This window comes from Genypterus blacodes, unplaced genomic scaffold, assembly GCF_046128005.1.
Source record: "Genypterus blacodes isolate CSIRO-AG114 ecotype Tasmania unplaced genomic scaffold, CSIRO-AGI_Gbla_v1 ptg000002l_1, whole genome shotgun sequence".
Classification (NCBI taxonomy): domain Eukaryota; kingdom Metazoa; phylum Chordata; class Actinopteri; order Ophidiiformes; family Ophidiidae; genus Genypterus; species Genypterus blacodes.
Window position 1 is genome coordinate 1,631,108 of NW_027466816.1, and position 25,586 is coordinate 1,656,693.

At 42.5% G+C, this 25,586-nt stretch overlaps 3 protein-coding genes across 3 annotated transcripts; all 3 read right to left on the reverse strand.

Annotated features, from left to right (window-relative positions):
* Positions 1-1,143: 1,143 nt before the first annotated feature.
* On the reverse strand, positions 1,144-10,504 carry LOC143006689 (retinal guanylyl cyclase 2-like). Its single transcript, XM_076157960.1, has 23 exons — positions 10,293-10,504; positions 9,930-10,160; positions 9,509-9,664; positions 9,227-9,369; positions 8,336-8,491; positions 8,020-8,169; positions 7,672-7,891; positions 7,448-7,523; positions 6,881-6,965; positions 6,622-6,738; positions 6,441-6,524; positions 5,834-6,010; positions 5,484-5,637; positions 5,238-5,381; positions 4,877-5,028; positions 4,299-4,462; positions 3,974-4,097; positions 3,682-3,750; positions 3,350-3,524; positions 3,164-3,262; positions 2,958-3,043; positions 2,270-2,355; positions 1,144-1,708 (listed from the first exon to the last, which is right to left on the reverse strand). The coding sequence occupies exons 1-23, from the start codon at positions 10,405-10,407 to the stop codon at positions 1,621-1,623; spliced, it is 3,051 nt and encodes a 1,016-aa protein (XP_076014075.1). The 5' UTR covers positions 10,408-10,504; the 3' UTR covers positions 1,144-1,620.
* Positions 10,505-13,093: 2,589 nt separating this feature from the next.
* eif4e2rs1 (eukaryotic translation initiation factor 4E family member 2 related sequence 1) lies at positions 13,094-16,357 on the reverse strand. The gene is made up of 7 exons (XM_076153061.1): positions 16,191-16,357; positions 15,500-15,572; positions 15,120-15,254; positions 14,785-14,889; positions 14,514-14,666; positions 14,236-14,372; positions 13,094-14,083 (listed from the first exon to the last, which is right to left on the reverse strand). The coding sequence occupies exons 1-7, from the start codon at positions 16,205-16,207 to the stop codon at positions 14,044-14,046; spliced, it is 660 nt and encodes a 219-aa protein (XP_076009176.1). The 5' UTR covers positions 16,208-16,357; the 3' UTR covers positions 13,094-14,043.
* A 4,203-nt stretch (positions 16,358-20,560) lies between these two features.
* On the reverse strand, positions 20,561-25,216 carry atp1b2a (ATPase Na+/K+ transporting subunit beta 2a). Its single transcript, XM_076158558.1, has 9 exons — positions 25,114-25,216; positions 22,825-22,953; positions 22,615-22,719; positions 22,304-22,383; positions 21,906-22,031; positions 21,541-21,600; positions 21,366-21,392; positions 20,980-21,075; positions 20,561-20,725 (listed from the first exon to the last, which is right to left on the reverse strand). Exons 1-9 carry the CDS (start codon positions 25,214-25,216, stop codon positions 20,561-20,563), a joined length of 891 nt encoding a protein of 296 aa, XP_076014673.1.
* Positions 25,217-25,586: the final 370 nt, after the last annotated feature.

Sequence of the window (25,586 nt, forward strand, 5' to 3'; positions counted from 1 at the left end):
GATCGTGACATAGCAGCTCAACCGACATTTGGGACTTAAAGCAGCGACAGGCTGAGGTGAAGCTCGACGTGACCCGACTGTTCACTGCCAACAAAGTATTTCAAACATGTATAGATTTTTAAGCTAAAAATATTGAGATCATCTGTGTTAAGAACTTCACTTTCACACAATTTGAATTCGAATAAATGTGCAGCACAAACTCGTACATGTGTAACACTTGACTACGCAGCCTGTAGATGTAAAGAATGCGGGGCCAATTAGCTTTAGCTGTCATCGCTGCTTGAAATTCCTAATTTCATTCCTCTAACACTTAAAAGCCATCAACCATTCACAAACTTAAATAGGCTCACAGCTATGATTAAACTTCAGAGGAATAAATTGTGAACACTCAAGTGATGGATTCGATCAAACATCAGGTTCAAGGAATTTAAATTCTTAGGATTTGATGAGGATTTCACAATGAGAATTTGTTACTTTATTAATTATAATTGTGCATTACCTGTAATACTGCCTACCTGCAGACATTTCGGTTACCATAGTGATGACGTTTGTTAGGTAGCAGCAGTAAAGGAACAAGCTGCCTGTTTACGTAGTTTGTGTTGGGCTATGTGGTGAGCATGAACACAAAATGTGTTGACTGGACCTCCGAAAAACTACTATTTCTGCAGAATCACAACAGCTTACGAATAAGTTCTTTAGGTACAATGATTTATCTGCTTCCGTTGTCAAACCGCACTGTTTCAAACGAATTGCAATTGATTGTTTGACCATATGTGTTGTTGCCATGTCACTCTAGATTTAAGATATTTGGACAAATTAACAGTTGGATATAAATGACGGCATTTTTGAAGAGACTGATATGTTTAAGAAATATCAAATAAAATTTGGGATTCATGCAAAATAGGTCATGGGTTTGCAGTCATTTCTATTGTGCTAATGCTAGCTCGAGTCAAATGCACAAATCGGCATTCGAAGTCTGAGCTGTGGCCGCTTCCAAGTAGAAGAGTGGGGTCTCTTGGGAGGGTGGAACACAGTAACCAAGTGGTATGTACAACTTCAGTGTGTCTGAGAGTTCCTCATAAGAAATGTTACATTAATATTTACACCATAAAAGACCAGCACAGATCTCATGACCTTCACATCCATTCATATTTTATTGGCTTGTTTAAGTACATTTCATATGTGGTTTATGTCATTTAGTTCAGTCATCACTGGGCATGCATCAAGTCAGTGCTCAAGTTTTAACAACTTTCAGTGAAAATAAGACGGATAATTAATATATTATTGATGTTAATCAAGTTGGAGGATCAGAGAAACATGAGCATCAGGGTTTTAGCCAGACACCTTACACTCACTCTCTCATTCAGTCAATCATTGATCATTCGCTCATTCAGGATTTCATTCATGCAACATTTCCCACTAAAACCGGCACTCAGGGTAGAGTGTGTGTGTTTCAGTTTCAGGTTCAAGTTTATTGTCATGTGCACAGTAAAACACAGGTCATACTGAACATACTGAACATTGAAATCCTTTATCATGTGACAACAACAGCGGGCATATTGAAATTGAATTGAAGTGTGTGCGTGTGCGTGTGCGCGTGTGTGTGTGTCTGTACATCTTCTACTTCTTGTTCAATTTTTGCCGGTCCAGGAACTTTTGTCTCCTCTCAACTGGAATCTCATCCAGACTGATACCATGGTTACTGGCCCTTAGAGATAGACAGGAAGAGAGATAGAGACAGGTAACAGAGATGGAGACAGTGAGTGGAAGATGGGTCAGTCGACAGAATGTCCCTGTATCATTGGATTCCCGAGTTTGTTTTTTGTGGATGTTACATGAATCATGTATGATTATTAGCATGTGTAGTACAGTCAATGTTGTTTAATAACCATGTCTCTCTGTATGCAGGTGCCACCTTCCTATGATGATCCAAAATATCACTAATTTAAGAACAGTGTTTATAAAAACAAAAAACCCTCAAAAGCAATTGTACAGGACATTTAAATATTCAGACATTTTAAATAATCTGTGCAATATTTTGTAACTACACTTCAGTGATAGAAGAATGTGTTGCGTCTCAAATATTAAACTACTTGTTTTAAATTTGGAAGTAAACACTGCAAAGAATGAATGAATACCACAATCCACACCACAAAAATCCTGTGTGTCGTGCTTTTATGTAATTATCATTTCTGTTCTGTGGTGAATGTAAAGATAGGAAAGATACGGGCTGTGGTGATTCTGATGCTTGGTGTTTTGGCGTTCTTACCCTCCGGTGAGGTCTGGGGGAACAGGAAGTGGTTTGGTGAAGCCGTCTCGGCCTACCAGCCAGTACGTGTCCTCGGCCCCTTTCACCTACGACAAAAACACACTCTTTAAACTTTCTTTTTTAAAACACTACAATGTGGCACTTGCCTGAATTTACTGATTGAATTTCTGAATTTGTGTGTGTAACTGTATGTGTGTGTACTTGTTTGTATATACTGTATATATACCACCTTTATGTATACGTGTGTGTGTGTATACAAGTCTATGTGTACATCTGTGTATATTTTTGCATGTGTGTTTGTATTTCCGCAGGTATAACTGTATGTTTGTGTGCATGGATATAGTTATTGTGTTTGTATATATCTGTGTGCAAATTTTGGTATATTTCCGGTATATTTGTTAATGTACACGCCTTTGTGTGCATATGTGTATATGTATATACCTGTTTGTGTGTATGCTTGTGTGTGTATACATACATCAGTGTGTGTACTTGTGCATCTGTGTATACTTGTGTCTATGCCTGTGTGTATATACGTCCATGTGTGTATGAGTGATTGTGTATATGTAAATATATAAATATGACCGTGTGTGTATACCACCTGTATATGTATGCTTACTTGGACATGTGTATTTCTTTGTAAGTGTATGTAACTCTGTATGTACAAGTTTATATACCAATGTGTGTGTACCTCGGTTTTCCTGGTTTCCATGTGGTATCCCAGTTTCAGGCTGGTCAGGACCTTCACTGTATTCAGACTGATATGGATTCTGTACGCTAAACAAATCACATCCCATGAGAATTGTAACCCAAGCAAGTCCAGGAAGTCAAACAGGATTTCCATCTCCACACATTTTGCAAATTCTCAACATGTAAATGTGAATTCTAAATACATACGGAGTCCGCTGGCCTCCATGTGCGAGGCCATGGTCACCGTGTCTCCAAACAGGCAGTATCTGGGCATGGTGAGACCAACCACACCTGCTACCACTGGACCTGGAGAGACAGACGGGCAGAGACAGTGAGACTAACAGGAACCTGAGACCTTAAGACTAGTTTACAGCTGTGTGTGCTTGTGTGTACCTGAGTGCAGTCCGATACGAATCTTCACTTTGATCTCTGGCATATGTTTGATCTTAAATGCACCTATAGAGTGAAGAATATCTAGCGACATGTTGGCGACTTCGGCTGCATGACGATTCCCGTTTCTGTTTGGAATACCCGAGGCCACCATGTAGGCATCTCCTATGGTCTCCACCTGTAAACATATATCAAATAAACAACACAGCTGTAACATAAACCAGAAAACACACCTGACAGGGGAATCTAAAACACAAACATGGGGTTGACATTCCTGTATGCAGAAGGATTTTATTCTGAAAGGCTGACTCTACTGTTCTTTTTTGTAATTTTACCTTGTAGACATCGTGAGATGCGATAATGGCATCAAACATGGTATATAGATCGTTGAGCAGGTCAACCACCTAAAAACACACAAACACACAGTATCTTTAGAGAGATGTTTATCATTTGTGTTGATAATTTACCTCTACTGGTAAACCATAAACAGGAAGTGTGAACAGATTTGTTACTTCTGTGTAGAAACGGAAGTATCAGCTGATTAGTGACCTCTATGTGTAAACAGGGAGTGTGAGCAGATTGTGATTACCTCTATGTGTAAACAGGAAGTGTGAGCTGATTGGTTACCTCTATAGGCTCACTGAGAGAAGAGATGGTGGTGAACCCAACGATGTCGCTGAAGTACAGCGTGGACTCGGCGTAATGTTCAGGCTGCACCGCTTTCCCTTTCTTCAGTGCCTGAGCGACAGATCTGAAGAAGAAAATCAGACTTTATCAGTTTATTGATCATCCATTGATCAATCCATTCTCTGTCAGTGGCAGTAGATGATGAAATATTTTATTTAAAGCTGCATTAATCTAATATTGTTGTCCAGTAGTAATCTGATGAACCCTGATGATGTCTCTGTGTTTAGCTCAGTTTGGTCCAGTAGTTTCCCTCCCACAATCTCACTTTGGTAGAAGCTGCCCGATCAGTTTCTCTGTCTTGCTTCGCTCGATCTCCAGTTCATCTGTTCGTTCTCGGATCAGATCCTCCAGGTTGGAGCTGTACTGCTCCAACATCCGCAACATGGAGTCAATGATGTTCGCTCGTTTTCCTCTGTTGATACCACGAAACTGCAAACACGATATAAGATTTCAGAACAGAACAGAAAAGGATCTGCAGTCCTGAATTCCTTGAGTCCTCCTGCTGAGTGAGGGAGGCTTATGAAATATGTTCATTCCTTTGCTAAAATAAGTACCAGCATTTACTTTATTGATGATGGTGTTTTGAAGGTAGAGGTTTGGATGTGGCAGGTTTTGAGTGGGTGGACATGCATGTATACCAACGTACCACTTATGTCCTCCAGATTTAAATCTCTACATGTATTCCATATGTTAGTATTTTAAGAAGTGCATCAAAAAAATTGACATTAAATTAAAGCTTTTGATCCATTACTAGAATAATAATAATAAAAATCGGAAAAACTGTTTTGTCATGATACAAAGCAACATGGGCATTTTTCAGGAGGCAGCAGCAGCTTGGGTTACCTGCTTAAACACTTGGTCAAAGCTCGGCCTCTTTGTGGCGTCTTCATTCCAGCACTCAGTCATCAGGCTGAGACACTCAGTGGGAGCTTCATCCACTGAAACCAGAGGCCTGCAGAGAGGAGGAGGAGGCTGCTTCACACGATCCACAATCTCTGCAGCACACACAGACAGGCGGTCAGAGACAGACAAGTTGTCAGAGAGAAAAAGAGAGAGAGAGAGAAAGAGAGAGAGAGAGAGATGTGATCTGACAGGTTGTCAGACAGAAACACAAATGGACAGACAGGCATTCAGAACATACAGTTGGTCAAGTCCGACAGGTGACCAAACTGATCAATTGATTGATTGATTGAGGTTATCTCACCGTGTGCTGGCATGTCCAACATGGCGTACGGCAGTGTCCTTGAGATCACTTCCTGTATGATGATGGCAAAGCTGTAGATGTCTCCAGCAAATGATCCCCCTCTGATTGGATTTCTCAAAAGCTCTGGAGAAGTCCACAGCAGCTCTGGGACAGACAGACAGACAGACAGATACAAGGACAGAGACAGGTTGTTTAAGGGATTTTAAAATGTTTTAAAAGTCATTTGGGTTATGTCATGTTTTATACCTTGTGGGTCCTCAGGAATGACGATGTTCTGAGAGTGAAGAATCATAGGAATGCCGTAATCAGTGATTTTGAGAACGAAGCGTCCGTCGACCAAACAGTTTGTTGACTTCAAACGACCATGACTTAAACCGCGTAAATGGAGGTACTTCATCCCCTAAAACGTACAATCAGGTGAAAACAATGATACACTCCTACTGTTACACAACTTTTATTAACAAAACTATTATCAGCAGTGCTGCAGAACATTTGTATTTTGGGTTGTAGATGCAGAATCAAGGTCCAGTGAAGATGACAGAAGATCTGGTCAAGGTTTTTGTTGGTGTTTGTTTGACTGTTAACTGCATGGTTACCTTGATGAGGTCGGTGAGTAGCGAAGACTTGAACATCCAGTCCAGTCTCATGTCGGTATCAGCCAGCAGGTCGGCCAGGCTGCCGCGTGGACAGTGTTCCTCTACTATGGCAAAGATCTCAGAGTCCAGAAAGAGACCAAGATACAGGTTCAGGTTCTCGTGTCGCATCTCCCTCAGCTGTAGAGACAATCCATCAAAAATCAAAATATGAGGAAAACGTGTACCTCACTTTTCTTTTGAGTAAAAAATCCTTAAGACACTTTGTTAGGAGGCTACGATAAGCTAAACTAGGCTATTTGAAGGTCTGAGAGCGACACAACAGCGTCTGGATCTCAGATTGCACATTCAGGACAATTTAACAAAACCATTTACCAGCTGCTCATTACCATATAAAAGTTTCAATCAAAACTAAAAACATCTTAAATATTCACTCTGCTAACAAGTTAGCATTGGCATTACAAGTGTAACCTCACGAAAACAAACTGAATAAACTGTAACAAATGGTAAATATACTTAAATTAAATTCACTGACACTAAGAGTAAATATGTTCACATAAACTGTATTGTATGGGTTCGGGATAGTTGTATGTCTTTGTTGATATCATACCTGGCTGAACAGATTCTTTGTGCCTTGATTGACAACTGTTACCGAATTTCCGACAGGAATCTTCTTCAGCCACACCCAGTCTCCCTAAAACAGCCAATGACAAGGCAGAACACAAATGTGTTTCGCAGAATGTGAACAAATAAGCAGACGGACAGGCAAATAGGCAGACAGACAGGTGTACCTCCAGTAATCCTATATTGGAGCTCTCAGGTGTCGTCAGTATGAAGCTTCGTGGGATCGATCGGACTGGAGTTTTACTTTCCACAATACTCTTCATGATTGACTCATCGTTCATTTTCTTGAAACAAACAACCGGTCAGAAGGTCAGTAAGTAAAGCAGTCTGCATGTAGTCTAAATTTACAACAGAAATGAACTTAAAGACGCTGGTAAACATTCATCACTACAGGTAAAGTTAACAATTCAAGTTCAGTTAACTAACCCTTTTGCTGACATGCGTGTCAATGAAGACGACATCGTCTAATGTCAGCACGAGTTTGGTGGTGTTGACACCTCTCCTGTAGTTTCTGCAGACACAAATCACAGCTCCTGATCAGACTGTTTCATTAGTCCACATCTCTGATAAATCAGACAGTAGCTACGGTTCAATCCAACTATTTTTGACATATTGTATACTCAAAAACTGTGTATGCTTGACTGATGTGGCTACAGAAAGCCTTGCTGGAGATCTAGATATTCAGGTAGATGCTCAAATTAAGATTCTATATCTGTCACAAGTAAGGTGTAATTGCAGTGTGTACAGTGGGGACGCAGTCTCATTCAGCTATTTTGAGTGAGTTGCCGAAAGTGATCTCGCTGTAAAACCGAGTGGGGCTGTTTAGAATATGCTGTATTTTTGCGGTATTTTATATATTTACTTAAATTGTATTGAAACCCTGGAAGGAAGTGACATTCATCCGGAACAAAAGAAACCAGACAACTCAATTGAGCAATTGTTTGTCAACATCTTCACAGAAAACATACAAACGTGAAGAATGGGCATGCTTACTTAATCCAGCGGAAAAAAACTCCAATCAGAGCGCACAGCAACAAGAGCAGGAAGAAGAGAATCATAGGCTCCACCCCTGCATGTGAACAGGCCATAACAGCCACAGTAAAACATCGGAAAATATCACACATAATTATATTGCATTCACAGCTCAAATGTGCTTATTGCCATTTTGTAAAACAAAATAAATAGGAAAACATATCTGTCTGTGTCCCTGAACGCACCTCCTGTGCAGGCCTCATCGGGACTAAACCAACAGAAGCTGGCCGATGGCGGCTTTCCTCCAGGGAAGTTAAAAGTTCGACCCAGCGGTTTCAGATTTCCGATGCTCCCATAAGTGTGTGTTGGAGCAAGAGTGTGTGTTGGCACAAGTCGGTCTCCATCACAGTCCAACACCACATACCTGGCCTGTAAGCCCTGCCCCTCTTTACCCCCGAACAGCACCTGAAAAAGAAATTGGATGAACCATTGGATGAAGGTTTACCTTATCATGGGCGAGACGTTTGCGTGACCCCATGACCCTTGGATGCATGTTGTCCTGGTCAGAACTCCCAAGACAAAATATTTCTGACCTGGTTAAAGCCTTGGAAATCAAAGCCTCCTTCTGATTGGACGAGTTGATCACCCGTCACCCAGTGCCCACCCCCTGCCTGACGCCGCTCTTCTACTGCTTTAGCGACAAAGTATACCATGTTAAAGATGGTTCCAAACACAGGCGACACCTGCCGGGAAGAAGTACGGCGTTAGAGTACAGAGTTATATCTTGCATATTATGTTTTTATGCTTAACAACATTTAAAAACATTTGTCCATTTATGTTTTTGAGTGTAAGTGTGAGTGTATGTCTGTGTGTTGTTTGTATGTTCAATGTTTTTGTTTTGTGCACTACCTCAGTGGCGGTGATGGCAGACCGTATTTCGCGGTTCAGTTGAGCCTGACGAAATGCTTCATAGAAACTCTGATCGGACTCCATGGTAACTGTCAGGACTGAGCTGTAGGCATGGCGAAGCCTCGTGTTATTGGTCAGCTGAGGGAATACTGTGTCCTGATTAGACAGAGAAGTGAGGGAAGAGTTTGTTTGGCGGTTAGTTGGACAGTAAGCCAGGCAGTAGGTTTGTCACTTGGTTAATCAGTCTGTCAGTTAGTCTTCAAAGTTTTTCAGGCCAAGGACCCCCAAACTGATGGAGAGATGGACCAGGGACCCCCTACTATAAATATATGTATTGTATAAAATTCAGTTTTATATCAAACTGGGCCTAGTGCCATGTATAAACATAGCTACCCTATTATTGTGCATTCAATTCTAAGCTATTCACGCCTTCAGCCTGTAACATGCGGCCTGTGATTGGCACAGCAGCGATAGGGGCGGACCCTCCTCTCTGTGTACAGGAGGCTTGGAGGGACAGGGACAGGTCTAGGCTAGACTCCTGCTGTGAGTGAACCGGTGGCCAGCCTGAGAGAGCTCCTGTCTGTCCTTAATGTGTGCACTGCTGACTGAAAGATAACATCTTCTGCCTCCATTTAACCGTTCACTACAATATGTTGGATACATGTTAATTCATGTTCATGTTAACATTTAAATTTGTGGGTGAAAAAATTGTTTAAAAAAAAAATAATAATAATATGACAAATTGTCTAATCAATCACAAATTTCGCGACCCCCCTGCAGTATCTCTGTGGACCCCTAGGGCCCCCTGTTGAAGACCTCTGAGTTAGTTGAACAATTCGTTATTTTCAGTCATCCAGGCAGTCAGTTAGTGAGTTATAATTTGTTGGTTACCTGGTAAGGCATGGCGTATAGCAGGGCATCATAGGGAATAAACACGTAACCGTCAGAAACCATCCCATTGTCCAGAGCAGCCAATAGGAGCTCTCTCTGATCCTCTCCACCAATCAGGACAGAGCTCATACAGAGGATCACCACTATCATAAAACAGGAAAAACAGAAATGTACTCATTGGTTAACATGTGACATGTTTCAGTTGTCAATCAAACATCAATACTTATTACTAACTTGTGAAGTGTTAATATGGCAAACATGGTCACAGACTTTCTCTTTCACCTTTTACATTTGCGGCCTCTCTGATAGCTCTGAGCACCTTTTGCGGTCCCTCCCCCTTCCTTGTGTCCATGGTGACCACTGGACCCACTGGCAGGCCCATTGCTCTGAGAGCTGAGGCCACTTCCTGTCCTGTGCTCTCCCATAAGTCAGTTGAAGCTGAAGACCACACCAACAGAAAGTAGAGCGCACAGAGAGAAATCCTTTGTTAACGAACAAGACATGAAAAAGAAACAGGAGAGAGAGAGCAAACCACACCCGCTCACAGGTGACCCTGCATACCTGCAGAGGAGGCCCCCACCCATTCCAAGGAGACCTGAGGAGACCAAACCCACTCACACTAGACAACATGTTGTTGCCCAACACAATTTGTTTTAGGAATAAGTTTATACCCCATCAGCTCTAGGAGACTACAGCTACTTACAGGAGACCACACCCACATGGGCCCAGCGGAAGAACCTCAGCACAGTAAACAGGACTCTGCTGGGCGGGGTAATGGGTGGCAGATTGGGCCAGTCGGCATCCAGACAACCAGGTGAGGCAAGCCCTGCCTCCCAGTGCTGAGCGAATAGGGAGGCGGCATGGCACAGGGCAGGGTTAAAGGGCCCAATGTAGGCATGGCCATAGCCCTCCATGTCACCGAGGGAGGTTAAAGCTGAAATATTTAGAAAATTGAAACATTTTAATATGACTTAGACAAACAGTAAGTACAGAAAGTGAAGAGAAACATAGTAGGTATCAAAACCATCAATTGTTTAGTTAGGGTTAGGGGTCAGGGGTTAATGACCTTTAGAGGCAGAGCAGTCCTCTTCCAGAAGTTTGATGTCATACCAGTATCCTCTGCTCAGACTGCTGTCGCTCCGTAACCGTGACAACGCCAGGTTGGCTGCTGCAGTTGGCATCGCCTTGGAGAAGATGGGGTCACATGACCACGGGCCAATCAGTGCCAACTTGAAGGTCGCTGTCCAAACCTCTGCTACACATAGCAACCACAGACACACCCAGAACAGCCACGTGGAAAGCCACATCCTGGTGGATCTGTGGTATAAAAAGGTGAAAGTTAAGTGGTTTGTACATCTGGTCATCTGATCTCCAGCTCTGTTTACCGCTTATTTCTGGGTAAGGGGAGCTTGGTGCTCAGCTGAAGCCTTTCCAGAGCTCCTCCATCAGGGGGGCGCTATCTTTTATGCCCCTTGGGGAGGCACACTCTCTAGGTAAGGACACTGACTCCCTTCCTATCCCTTCTATTTGCCCAGAGCTTCAACACCTTTAGACAGTGGGGGATTTTGGTCTGTATTTGTGGGAACCTGGAATTGCCATTAATCAACATGTTCGTGGCGTTTTCAGAGGTTGCTTTTATTTTACACCCATGAAAAATAAATTGATCAAGAACTCTGCGCTGGCTTGACTCCAGCTTTCGTGGATAAATCATCAAGAGCCTAAGTAATTTTAAAACAAAGCAAAAACATGAGTGAAAATAACTCAACAAGCGTCTGACCATGTGTGTGTGTGTGTGAGACTAATGACTTGAGTCTAATCCAGGTAAATATCCAGAAGGATATTTGTGGCTCTAAAGCAGCTTGGATTAACTCAGCCCACCCAGCAGCCAACAAAACTGGTTACTATAGCAACCATGTCATCCCCATGCTTGAACCAGGCAAACATGTAAAATAGAAATGAATAAATAAACCTGAAAAACACACTTTAGCAATATAAAACATACTGTGTATTCAAATGGCAACTTTGCGCATTTGACCCTGCTGACTTAGTGACCTCTGACATTTTAAGTTCCACAGGCTAAAGCTGCTCGACATTAACTACCGCTAAAGAGTACTAAGGACGCTAAATATAGCAACAATGCTGCGGCTCAAACACTCAAGAGAGAGGGAGAGAGACAGACAGGGAGAGGGCGAGAGAGACAGAAAAAGAGAGTGATAAAGACAGAGAAAGAGAGACATACAGAGTTGAGATGTACATTTCCTGGATCATTACATGTAGTAAAGTCGTACATATCATCATCTGTAGGAGCTTTAGGAAGGTCAGAGATTCAGCATTCAGGATTTATTTCTTTAAACATGATTTATGATGACAAGAAGGGCTGAAGTGGAGCGAAAATTTAAACCTCCAGTCTGGATGAATATTGATCTTTAAAAAATAGATTTAACCCAAAGACAATTTTTAATTCAATGCCCTAATTTAAACTTTACATACACATATTAATATCTTACACTTTTTCCATTTTCATTTTAAAAAATTGCGAGAAAAGGTGCAAAATTAAGACAAAGGCTTGTCATCAACAACCAATAAATCACAACTCATCTCTCTCTCTCTCTAAACACACACACACACACACACAAACAAATGGTGGTGCTTTACCTTTGTCTCAGAGCTTCATCTGTCCGAGGTAAAATTTGGGTTTTGAGTTGATGGAGTTAAAATCAATCTTCACTTCGACCTGTGAAAGACAGCGACAGAGACAGAGACCGAGACAGAGACCGAGAGAGGAAGAGGGATGGGGCCATGAGTTTAATCCTGTTTAGAGTTCAGGAGGAGGAGGAGCCTCTACTGAGTGTGTGTCCTCACCTGTTGAAACCTCTCCCTCTCTCTGCATTCCTCAACCAACTCCAGCTCCAAACACAGAGCACTCTGGTGCTGACGGGAGGCAAAAGAGGAAGATGGGAAGGAGAGGAAAGATGACAAAAGATAGGAGAGGCGTCATTGTAGCCCAAGTCCTTGGTGCTGAACTGAAACACCAGCTGATTTTGCAGCAGGTGCTGAAGTCCCAGGTTCTGATTCGACGCAAAGACGTCCCAAAAGTCTAAAGACGTCTCCTTCTGTCCTTAAACTTCATGCATCATGCTTTTTAACACTTGTGTGTCCAACTCCTACTGTTTGAACTGAGAAAGGCAGGGGCATTAAGGTCGGCATTCCAAGAGTTAGTAGCCAATATAGATGAACACAAAAGAAAGATCCTAGACATGAAGAAATACAAAGTACATCACTAATGCTAGCGATTGACTGATCACTTCTTTGGGATTACAAGTGGGAAAAACAAATCGGGAAGGAGCTGCATTTCCTCTCATGGGATCACTGTTTGAAGGATGATTATGTAGCAGTTGCTTCGAGTCTTTGCTCCTGCCAAGCTCACACCAGCAGGAGAAGCCTGCCAGCTGTGCCCATTTACAGACTAACTTCCTGTTGCGTTGGCTTTAGTTAATCACAGATGAAACCCTGAAGCTACGATTCTGTTCAAACTTCACTTGTAGACTTTTTTTGCATTCAGCTTAAGTGATAATTATTAGTGCATTTTTGGGAGCCAAACTTCAAAGTTTAAAGAATTGGCCGCACTGTGTTTGAGCTGCGCTTACATGCACAGCAACGGTCCCCTATTAGAGTAAGAGCATGTAAACATCTGCCAGAGCTAAGATTTGATGGGGAAAGCTTAAGGCTGGAGCACCTTGTGCCCACCCGGAGACGCCTGACTGGTCGACTCCTCGTCCAGGAATTTGACCATCCACATTAGGGAGAAAAAGGTAAAAAATCCTCTCTGTACAAATGGAAAAGAGCTCAACTAGAACACTGCCAATATCAAAGTTCAATGAGTTTATTAAAGGCAACAAACCAGATGAAGAACAGAGTTTCGGAGGTTGGGGTCAGGTCCTCCTCTGGAGACAATTATTCACAATCGCTTTCAAAAGGCAAAGAAATAAAAAATAATGACAAATACTTTATGGATTTTTATTATGCGTTTGATGAAGTCATGTTGAGCCACGACAGAAACCAAATTTTGTGTTTTTGCCTGTTCTGCTTCGGCTCAGATTCAGTGTAAAAAATGCATTTTGCCACCAGAGGGCAGCACAGTCTGACTTTAGCATTGGGAGAATGTTAGTGATAATCTGTATCTTAAAAAATGGCGTTTGAGTTTGCGCTCGCCAACATGCTGTCATTACCCTCTACCATTAGATGTCAGTCACGAGACAGAAAGCCACTTAACTAAGGATTATCACTTTGAACACACAATTCATTAAACAATAAATTGTTTAATTCATTCATACGTTAGCTTTGATAGCACTGAGGAAATATTTTCCAGTAAAAAACTAGACTCAGCCTACATTTGTTTGAAAATGTATGATAAAAGATTTAAGAGATGATTAAGGTGAGAAAAGTAAACAAAAATATATGGAAACTGTTAATTAACATTCTGTAAACACTGAGAGCAAAACTGAATGAATTAGTTTTAAAACACATTTCTTCAATTCAATAAATAGGAATTCAGTGATTTTATTGGTCCAGAGTGAACGCACACGCACACACACGCGCACACGCACACACGCGCACACGCACACACACACACACACACACACACACACACACACACACACACACACACACACACACACACACACACACACACAGGGCGACGTCTGCCCCCTCCACTGACCAATGACAAAACAGAGTACGATGAAGTAATCTGTATCCTGATTGGATGGGACATTCAGCTGACTCTCTCTCTCTTGCTCACTCTCTCTCTCCCCCCTTCAAAGCGCAATCTTTGTGTTCCTGAAGCTGGAGTTATCCCTGAAACATACACATTACCAATTAATTACAAGTACATGTAATTCTCTTCAAAAGTGCAAATGTAAAAAGTATGGAAGACAGACAGAGCCAGACAGACAGGCAGGTAGAGAGACAGAGAGATAGAAACAGATAGGCAGCAGACAGACGGGTACCTGAGGCTGTCATTGTGAGTCTTGTACTCCATGATGGTGTTTGCTGGAAGGTTCAGAACTCGTCTCAAAGTGTCTCTAATTCTGGATGTCGTCATCTGATCATTGGACGTTCTGTTCCAGATGGACAGGATGTCCTCCTGACACACACACACACACACACAAAAGGTTGTATGGTTTTCACAGGTCTACAAAGCAAAGCAGCAGAAGTATAATGTGGCACTGTAATGAAAGTACAGCACAGCACTGTAGTAGTACAACATTACTCCTGCTCCAAGTACCTGGAAACGGATAGACACCACAGCACCACAGATCTCCTCCCCCACCATGAACTGCTCGCCAAGCATGGCCAGGATGATGTTCTCCCAAAAACGACTGGCTAGTCCTTTACGAAGACGAATGATCCACTTTCCCCCACTGCGGTTATACTCGTCCTGGGGGGTGTGTGTGTGTGGGGGTGGAAGAAATGGGAGAGATGAAGAGAGAGGGAATCTAGTTAGCTGGGTTTGAATCCTCTCCATGTCTCTCAGGGTTCATTTCAGAGTTTCTTACCTCCCACATGGGTTTGATTCCTTCTTTAAACAGGTGGAAGTCACTGTGTCCATTCAGATCTCCTGGTCGAACCAAGTGACTATAAAACTTCCAGAACTGCTCCACCTGAAGCAAGCACACAGACACACATAGACATATAGACATATACACACACACACACACAAACACCATGCTGTAAACGTTAGTCATTATCAAGCTACAGCAAAACAACAGAATGGATTGTCAGGGGCTCTGCTAATGCAACATTTGCAACTTTCAATCAATAACTGGAGACTCCGTGTGTGTGTGTGTGTGTGTGTGTGTGTGTGTGTGTGTGTGTGTGTGTGTGTGTGTACCGATGCCACAGTTCCGATCTGTCTAATGTTTTGTTCGTAGCTCTGAGAGCTCGCTGGTCGGCTTGGAGTTCTTCTGCTGTACCAGAAAGTGTAGTTATACTGCAGAGGGTGTTCACCTGCAGCTGGAGACACCATCTGTAGAGACAGACAGGCAGGCAGACAGAGAGATAGACAGACAGGCAGAGAGATAGCCAAATAGAGAGACAGACAGGCAGGCAGACAGAGAGATAGACAGACAGGCAGAGAGATAGCCAAATAGAGAGACAGACAGGCAGAGAGATGGACAGGCAGACAGACATACTTTAAAATCAGATGGTGACATCTATACAATCATATGAATGATTTTAACTGAACCCTGCACAAACAGAGAGAGACATCACCTTGCGAAGTTTGTTATTGTTGGTCCCATCGCCATTGTCATGGCAACACATCTCCTCGTGCTCATCTTTGGGACTAAACACAGAGAGAGAGAGAGAGAGAGAGAGAGAGAGAGAGAGAGAGAGAGAGAGAATGATCATTGTGTTGCTGTATGTGCAGTTTTCTACAAATAGTTGCATGTGTGTGCTGTCGCCTCAACATTTCTGTATGAAAGCGGTGATCAATACATTGATGTGGATGAGGATAGATAGGTCTGCTCATCTTTATAATATCTATAAAGCGACATCGTTATCTGGAATAAATTATTACTTTCCTTAATACGATGACTTATTACTTTTACTTACTGTGTACATTTATATTTATCCAATGAGACATATTAACTTAGAACATCAATTTCTAAATCTATACAAGTCACGTTTGTGTTATTTGGAAACTCAGTATCTTTCGGTAAAGTTTCACCTCACGCAGTTCATTCAAACAAAAAAAGAAATCACACGACTGAAACACAGATACTCTTCACAGTCACATTTTCCGCTGTGTGTATTGTTTTAAGTCTGTGTAGCGTGAATATGCGTTCAGTTTGAGGGAAACGACCTTAAATAAACGGTCATTATTTCATGTTATTGATCTGTTAGCTGATTATTTGTAGCTATGCTAATTGTTGTCGTTTGCTCGCTTTAAGTCGGATCTTACCGCTCCTCCAGCTCCATGTTTCCGCTCTGGAATCTCAGATATTAGCTGGTTTCTAATTTCAGAGTTTTGTTATTTGTTTTGTATAAATTGTAGTTTTGTCGCGTTTCTTTCTCTTCATGCGGCTGGCGCTCTGTTCCGGTTGGTCTACGTACGCCTGCGCAGTGAGTGTGGACGGAAGCCGATTGAGGACAAATGCGAAATGGCGGTCAGAAATATAAAGCAGTGAGTGAAACAGAATAACCGCCTAAAAACTTCAAGAAGAAGATTTTCAACGGTGCGGGAAAGACAGTTTTATCAAAATAAAGAAAGGGTTTCGACAATTAACCTAACTTATGTAGACATTTTTCAGACAAAATATGAAAATATGATTAATAAAGTTTTAATTGGGGTGAAAAGTTGTAATACTAATTTGTAAGTACTTTTACGCAGACACATTTGAAATGTCAATATTTCGCGAAATAGCAACACGCTTATTCTAATTTAAACGCTTTTGACAGATCCTTGATGGTGTCATCAATGGACCTGAGGCAGCAAATGAGTATTATAAAACACAACTTTATCAAATCGATGTCACAGTCATTTGAAATCACATCTACACATAATTCTGTCTGAAAAAAAGCTAAGTCTATAAGCTAATAAGCCTCCTGTCTGTGCCACGTGTGTGATTGTGTGTAGTTTGTCATAAAAACAAGTACCCATCGTATGAAAAAGAAACTTTTGTATTTGTACTGTGTTTTCAACGTTATTTATTTAGAGAAAATACGACATAAAGTTTCAAATATTCAATAATTATTACGTTATATCGAATATATATATATATATAATATGTTTTTTTGTAAATATTCTTAAAATCTCCCCAGAGACAGAAAATGTACTAATTACTATTACTTGATTATGAAATAATCGCTAATTTAATTAGCTGTAAATTCTGTAAATCAGGGAGTTACAAACTGAACCTCATCAGGTGCACATGTTCTCTGATATCATATATGGAGACAAAGCTCTGAACACTGGATGGCCACATTTTGACATCTTGAGGTGAGTGTGTGGGGTCTCATTTTTGGATTCATTTTATATAAGCACAGTCTGTCCTTCTGCCATAGTTTTAAAATGCAGACATGCACGTGCACACGAACACACACAGAGATGCAGAGAGTGTATTTCATTAAAAGTATAACATATTTCTTAGCTTTTTTTAAAACCACAGTGAGGATAAAAGTATCCTTGGTACCCTTCCTTGTTCTTACTTGAGCAGTGATTGAATACGTAAATCAAAATATGTAAATAAATATTAGCAGGTATTGATGGTTTAGTGTTCCAGTGGGCTCAGTCTATTATCAACACCGTATAGTGAGTAAAAAAGTTTAATAGGATTAAGTAAATACAGATTTATAGCAGCCAAGTGTATTTAAAAATAGGAGCTTACCCGCAACATTTCTAAGGACATTTCTCACCTGCGTTCAACATAGAATTGTTGTACTTCTTTCTTAGTTTTCTCAGGTGCATCGTCGTTAATTCAGACGACATGGACCAAATTGAATAATGTAGTTTTTAGGAGAATGCAGGTTGGAAATGTCCTTGGAGATGAAAATGCGACCTACTGATCGGTCGAGAGAACCATGACAGGGTTTTGTCGAGCTTTTACTTGTTTGATTGGCTCTGTAGTGGCACTTCTTCTTGCTTCCTCTTCAGCATAGAGAAGTCACTTCTTGTTTAAACCTGGCAAACAGCGTTTGTCAAGCGCACGACAAGACCACTTGTCTTGACTCCTTTTCTTTCCTTTAAATATTTAATTGGAAAACACAAAATTACAAAGTCCAACGTACTTGCAACTGTCTGAATCTAAAGCTACTTAAATAAACAATAATGATGACATCAAACTAACAAAGTGATGTCATCAACTTAACCAATTACAACAATGATGTCACATTTATACATTCCCTAAATTGTACGTCCAAACACGCGAAGAGACGGACGGCAAGATTCATCTTCAAACCAAACTCACAATTCCTACTGAGGTCGGACAGAAACTGGAGGGAACCGACCTGGTGGATCAACAGTATAGTTCATGAGTGTTTAGTTTGTAAGAGAAGATCTTCAAAGCCTGAGCCGCCCTGTAATTTAGCGCTGAAGAACCTGTGTGAGGCCTTTATCCTGGAGTCAGAGAACTTCAGCAAGATCTGAGCATCTTTGCAACCTGCACACTGAGAAGTCCAAGCCCCTCTGTCCGGACCATCAGCAGCCAGTGTGTGTCATGGACTGCAGGGACTCAAGAACACACACCTACCACAGGTTCAGAAGCCCTTACAGGAGGAACCAAAGCTCTTTGGAGGCGTAAAAGGAACCTTTGATCAAACAGTAGAACACATTAAGACACAGGCCCAACACACATCATTTCATCCAGCCATCATTTACCTTAGCTCTGCCCCTCTACTAACAAGAAATGGCACACAATCTTATTGTTATAAGATCTTTTATTTAATGGTGATTTCACATGTGGAATCTTCAGGCAAGTAAATCAACCAATCACAAATAAGGAGCAAATAACATCATACAACAGGAGCACCTCATTGGCAGGTTGAGACTACAAACAGGAAGTAGTGTCGCTTTTTAAAGGGAGCCAATTGGCTGACAGCAACACCTGGCAGGGCAGCGACACGGGTGTGTCCTTGTAGGACAACAAGTGAGTAACATGTAAACAAAATGTGTATAAATGTATGAGTGTTTGGTCGGGGGTGTCGTCATGGAAATGGTTGTGCTTACCCCATGTTGAAACATAAGCAAACATAAACAGAATATTTTACACACAAACATTACAGAACACGTTCTACCTGATGAGCTAACCCCATGTTTACCCCATGTTGAAACAAAAGCAAACATATACAGAATAATATCCACACAAACATTACAGAAAACATTCTACCCGATGAGCTAAATAACTAATGTATCATCTAATGTAACTCAATAACTTATTCACTAATTAATTAGCTAACACTTCACAATCTGTCCTGTCCTGCCCCCACAGCATCTAGACAGCTGATTGGCTGTCCACCAGTAGATCAGAGACCACCTGAGACAGACCACTTAAGGGACAGACCATCTGAGCACCAGAGACAGACCACCTGTGAGACCGACCACTTCAGAGACAGAACAGTTTCCAGTTTCTAAACTGGTTTCTGTTCTGATATAATCTGTCCTAGTTCTGTTGTTATACCGGTTCTGGTTTAGGTTGTTGAAAAGATTGTATTCCGCTGGTTTAAAAACTTGAGTCACTGCTTGTCATCCGAACTGGTTTCAAATGCTTTGGATGATTGTAAACGTCTTGTCGTGGCTGATACATCACCTACACAAACCAATCGAGCTTGGTGTAAACACGCAACTTAAAACACTAAAAGTCATTATAAACAATGCTAACACAAATAAATATGTGACAACAATAAAACAAACACATTAACCAGCAGGTAGAGATGAGCTTCATAATGCAAAGTTCATGCAGAGTGATATGCTGAGAGTGAGACACGCTGAGAGTCAGACAGGTGAGAGAGACAGACACACAGACAGGTAAACAGATTTGGGGAAAGTTAAAGTGACTCCTCCTGTCCATGATTCAGAGACCATCTTCAGTGGCAGTGACTGTGTGTGTGTGTGTGTGTGTGCATCTGTGAAGTCATTGCATTAAAAGTGTGTTTACATCAAAGCTGCACCAATGCCATCTTGGACACCATTGCCTTGTGGCAGCAGAGTAAAGTTTTAAAATATAATCATAAACAAAAACATAGAAAACATTTCAGTGTCAATAGGGTCCCTAATGTGCCACGAGCTAGGTCGCTGACAGCGAAATGGCATCATTACTGAAACCTCACTGGCGATGCTTTCACTCCACAGTGTGCAAGGTTTGAACAGCACACCAAGTGGTGGAGTGGGTATCAAGCTAGCCAACTAGCCGACACTAACGTCAACATCACGCTGCCAATCTTTTTCTGCTACACATTGTTCTTGAATGTAATTAGAAAAAGTAAAATTGCTTAAACACCTGAGGGGGGCGGTACATACATACATACATACCTACTATTCAAACTCTGGAAGCACAAACCAATCAGAGGTTGTTTGTTGCGATGCTGCCCTCTAGCTGCCATTCATCTAACTACATTTTTTGCGCGATTAACATTCACGTAGCTGCGTTGAATATGCCCCATGATAAACTCAAAAACATGTCACAGCAGCGCCCTCTCTGGTCATTTCACTCACTTTCAATTTACACCTTAATTAGTGCAGCTTTAATGTCTGAGTGTGTGTTGGCTGTGATTATTGCAGCTTTGGGGGACAGGGGTTGGAATGTATATGTGTGTAAAAGTGTCTGTGTGTGTGTTCTATTGGTCACTGATTCGTAGTTTGAAGGAAACGCGTCCGGCGAACTTGTCCCTCTCGCTGCCCAATTCGAGAGAGTTGGAGTTGATTTTGCATTCCACGTTAATGTCCGTGTTCAGAGTGGTGTTCAGGAACTTCAAGGCCACCAGTGGCTGGGTGTAGTTCACCTGAAACGCAGAAGAGAAATGCTCCTAAAACTACACTCGCTACACACCACCAGATCCAGTGGTCCCACTGATATGGATCAATGACTTACAGAGTCAGATGCAACATGGATCCATTGGATGTAAAGACATGGACAGTCATCATTTAGGGGATGAATTTAACACAGATCACTACGGTAACCATTATCATGGTGTCAATACTGATCCTAGTGGTTTCCTGGTGCATGTTCAGTGTGTGTGTGTGTTCAGTGTGTCACCTGAGCCCTCTTGCCATAGTATGGATAGTACATGAGGTTGAAACTTCCTTCAGGTGGGAAGAAAGTCAGCTTCCCAATCTCTTCACTGTCCTCCCTCTGCACACACAAACACACACACCATTCATCAACAATAGTTATGGTTGGAAATAAATCAGTCAGCAGTAAATAATATACTTTATTTTGATGATTTAATGAAAAAGGGAAAAAGGGTTGGACTCATGTACAGAGAACCTTTCTTCTGTTCTATTCTATGGTCTACATGAGAGGAGACTGGACCACCTGGTCTACATAAGAGGACACTGTGGACCACCTGGTCTTCTGTTCTCTATCTACAAAGCAAAGTTCTACCACTATTTCTATTCTGTTAGGTGTTCTAATGTTCTTACCCACTCATCTATCCCCACTTTGTATAGCTGAGGAGGACATGCAGAGGGGAGAGATGAAAACGGACATAAACACAAACACACTCAAACCACAAGGAGACAAAGAGACAGACAGACAAGAGAGAGAGAGACAGACAGACAGGCTAGACTGGAGAGGAAGGTTGAGGTAGTCTCAGACCTTGGCGCCACAGGTGACGTATGGAGACTGGCCGTCCTTCCCAGGTAAGAGGCCGATCACCTAGAGAGAGAGAGAAAGAGAGAGAGAGAGAGAGAGAGAGAGAGAAAGAGAGAGAGAGAGAGAGAGAGAGAGAGCGAGAGAGAGAGAGAGAGCGAGAGAGAGAGAGAGAGAGAGAGACAAGTTAGGTTTGTCACACAGACAGACAGACAGGTTGGGTTTTACGTCGAACATACATTACAAGGAGAACATCAAACAAGCCATGAATGTAAAAAAATATACAGCTTTTATTTAGTTTCCAGTGCAGAGCAATGGAAAACTCCGACAGGTAGAGCGTGAGACAGGCAGAGGGTCATAGGTGTACATACTCTGTTAAGTTTAATGAGGATGCAAGGCTGTCCTGTGCTGTAACCATAGAAAGGATCCGAGATTCCGGAACATTCCTCCAGCATGGTTCGATTGAACTGACAGGATCGCTTGGGATTATTCCTCACCTTCGGAGAGACAGAGAGAGTGAGACAGATAGCTACGGGGAGACAGGGAGTGAGTTAGAAGAGAGACAGGCAGAGAGAACGAGACAGCAAAAAATTACACAGATAAGAGAAGAGGAGGTGGGTAGCGAGTTAGGTGGGCAGAGAGTGAGACAGGCAGAGTGAGATACGTCTCACCTTCAGAAACAGACAGGACAGCAGGAAGACAAAGATTGAGACAGAGGGACAAAAACTGATAGAGAGACAGACAGAAACAGAGACAGAGACACGATTACCTCTCCACTGTCTTCTTGCAGGAAGTATTGATCTGGAGTGCAATTATCATTGGTCTGGGCCTGATAGCTGTCGTTGTAGGCTACAGAAGACAGACAGATGGTCGGAGAGACAGACAGGGGGGCAGAGAGAGAGAGAACAGACAAACAGACTTAAAAAGAGGCAGACAGGTAGTCAGGCAGATTGGTAAACATACAGGTTGTTAGAGAGAGAGGTTGTCCATAAGATTAGGAGAGAGAGACAGAGAGAGCAGGCAGACATAATCAGGTTGTCAGAAAGACAGGTTGTCAGACAGACAGCACGCGTGTCTTACGAGCGAGGAAGGTATTGAGGTTCTGGACGAATCCCTCCCAACTCTTAGTGTCAGAGATGGAGAAGCTGATTTCCAGCTGTTCGCCTTTTGGACGAATCATCATCCCTGGAATAAAATAAAAAAAAGTGAGGCAAGCAGGGAGAGTGAGACAAGCAGAGTGTGAGACAGGCAGAGAGGGTGACAGTTTTGGGGTGCGTTTGTTTGTCATACCCGGCGTGGTCAGGCGGTCCTGCCAGGTGGGCTTGTAGTCGTCCAGCGTCAGCAGCATGATGTACATGGTTAGAACAAACATTCCCGCCAGGAAGAGATAGAACACCAGGTAGAAGAGGAGGATGAGCCCTGCACACACACACACACACACTTTACAGTCTATATGTAAACTTATTCAAACTTGTTAGAATTATTTTATTCATTTATTTATTGACATTATGTTTTATTTCAGCAGTTTGGGGGTTTTGTGCAAACAGAGTTGTAATGCCATCCAAACTCTTCCTCCTCCTCTCCTGCCCACTCCTCCCCCTTTTTTCTCTGTGCCTCGCCTCTTCAATCATCTCTCCTTCTCCACCTCCTCTAATGTTCCTTCTCCAACTCTCCACTTTCTTCTTTATCTCTTTCCCTCCTCCCCTTTTCTTATTATTTCCTCTCATGTTCTGCTCCTCTTCTCCCTTCGTTCCACTTTCCGCTCTTCTTCTCCTCTCCCTTCTCCCGCAATTCTTCTCCTTCTACCCCCTAAAGTCTCTCTCCTCCTCCCCCTATCCTCTCTCTCCTGAATATTATTTTATAATCCTCTTTTCTCCAAAGCTAACTCTCTCTCTCTCCCTGTCTCTCTCTACCATAAGAGTGCCCCTCCCCCTCCAGAGGATAACCTACATTCAGTATGAATCAAAGTGGGGGAGGGGCTAATCTGGCACACACACACACACACACACACACACACACACACACACACACACACACACACACACTTATCATTATTATTATTATTTTTATTTATTTATTATAGAAATTGATTAGACAGAGTGTAGATTATTGATTACATATTACTGAGGCAGAATGTTTCATAGTCATAGCATGATTGATCAGCCTGGAGGTCAACAGATTTAGATTTGCATTTGTAAGCAGCAGTCTCCTTTAAATGTAACTGTGGCTCAGTTCATTAGTGTCTTTTAAAGATGATTAGGATTTAAGGTTAAAACGATCACATCTAAACAGCACATCGCCTCCTGATAGGCTAACAGTTTCCCTCCGTTTCCAGTCTTTATGCTAAGTTAGGCTAGCAGTTCAGCAGTTTCCCTTATATGTGTAGACAGTCATAGACAGATTACAGTCCAATCAACCACTTCCCTCAACCTAATCCAGATTACCACCCCACCCCCTCTCCACACACACACAGACACACAGACACACAGGCACACACAGTGTAAAGCATCTGCCCTGATGTTGGGGACATTCACTTTATGCTTCAATACACTCTGTGTGTGTTTGTATGTGTGTATTAGAGCATATCAGAGTGTGGTTGTGTCCTTTAGTCTCAGTCAAGGCCAGAACATTACTGCCCTGATGCACCATGGGTAATATGACATCCTCACAGGCTGTCGTTATGTAAGAAGAACAGACCCCAAAAAAAGGCTCACAGACCCTCAGACCCAGAAGAACCAGGCTGGGCCTCATGCAGCCTCAGACCCAGAGTCCAAATAATATTCTGGGTTTGTGGTTTGTTTAGTTTAGTCAGGTTGGGTCCCACACTATTGAATCAGGTCTCAGATCTTATACCCATGTGGATCCGGTCAGACCCCTGATCAGCTTTGACTACATGATACAGACGAAGATGAGCTTCTTGATATGAGATCAAACTGAGATGGAGGGAAAATGGTGGCGATTCGTTTTTAGGCTTTTTAGTTGAAACGCTCCAAAAAGTTCAAAACAATATTTGGGAACCAGAACTGAAGCTGTTTGTTGTTGGTGGAAACGAGGTTGTTGATCTATAAACTTAAATAACAAATACATTTATACAATGCCTAAGATCACAACTGTGCAGCCATGTTTGTGCAAAGCAGACACAGAATTATCACATGATAACAACTGACCAATGACATCATTGTTGTCCAATCTCAGGGGGGGGGGGGGGGGGGAATAATGGACTGGTGTGTTACTGGAAGACTTGACACCTCCTGCTCTCTATCACACAGACAAATGATTTTCTAGTTCATCAAAGTTGCCAGAGAGAGACATGGTGAGGGAGACACATACAGACAGACAGAAAGAGACACACACAAACAGACAAAAAGGGAGAGAGAGACGGAGCGAGCAAGAGAGCGAGCCAGAGAGTGTGACACACACAGAGTGAGAGAGCGAGAGAGAGAGTGCGTGAGTGACCTTCAGAGAAGACATGTCTGACCGAGGACAAACCAGCATCACTGAGAGAGTGGTGCAGAGAAATAAACGCCACACACACACACACACACACACACACACACACACACACACAGAGGAACTGACCCCAGCTCGTGGCGGTTCGGCCCAGCATCTCGTGGGTTCGCGGGTTCCAGAAGAATTCCCGCCACTCGCCCGAACCTTTCCGGTCCTCCTCTTTGCCGGACATGATGGACGGATCTGTCTCACTCACTCAGACGCGTGGCCGTGATGCCTCCCGCGGCTACCGGGACCGGTACAGCTCACCAGTGGATCGATAGACGATGGAAATGATGGGGCCTGAGAGAGAGAGAGAGAGAGAGAGAGAGAGAGAGAGAGAGAGAGAGAAAGAGAGAGAGAGGATACCAGGGAGACTGTCACTGCGGTAAAGCGGAGCGCGAGCCTCACCTCCCCCTCCCAAACCAGTTACATGCACCATCACACATCGTCATCAAGCCAGTCAACGTCCCCGCCCACAGTGTACATGTGTGTGTGTCTATATTTGAGGATGGATGTCTGATTGTTTATTTCTGTCTCAGTGAGTCTCTCTCTCTCTCTCA

Bases quoted from the DNA above. Each gene is read 5' to 3' on its own strand.
- LOC143006689 (XM_076157960.1), bottom strand. From the start codon at position 10,407: ATGCCAACTGCAGCAGCCAACCTGGCGTTGTCACGGTTACGGAGCGAC. The intron at 7,892-8,019 runs GTCAGAAATATT...TTTCTTTTTCAG, and splicing joins ATTTCCAAGGCTTTAACCAG to GTGCTGTTCGGGGGTAAAGA. The intron at 4,098-4,298 runs GTGAGATTGTGG...TTTCTTCTTCAG, and splicing joins ATCGGGCAGCTTCTACCAAA to ATCTGTCGCTCAGGCACTGA.
- eif4e2rs1 (XM_076153061.1), bottom strand. The intron at 14,667-14,784 runs GTAAGAAACTCT...CACACCCCCCAG, and splicing joins GAATCAAACCCATGTGGGAG to GACGAGTATAACCGCAGTGG. The intron at 14,084-14,235 runs GTACCCGTCTGT...TGTATGTTTCAG, and splicing joins ACTCACAATGACAGCCTCAG to GGATAACTCCAGCTTCAGGA.
- atp1b2a (XM_076158558.1), bottom strand. From the start codon at position 25,216: ATGTCCGGCAAAGAGGAGGACCGGAAAGGTTCGGGCGAGTGGCGGGAA. The intron at 22,954-25,113 runs GTCAGTTCCTCT...GTGTGTGTGCAG, and splicing joins CCGAACCGCCACGAGCTGGG to GGCTCATCCTCCTCTTCTAC. The intron at 21,393-21,540 runs GTCTGAGACTAC...TGTCCTCCTCAG, and splicing joins ACGTCACCTGTGGCGCCAAG to CTATACAAAGTGGGGATAGA.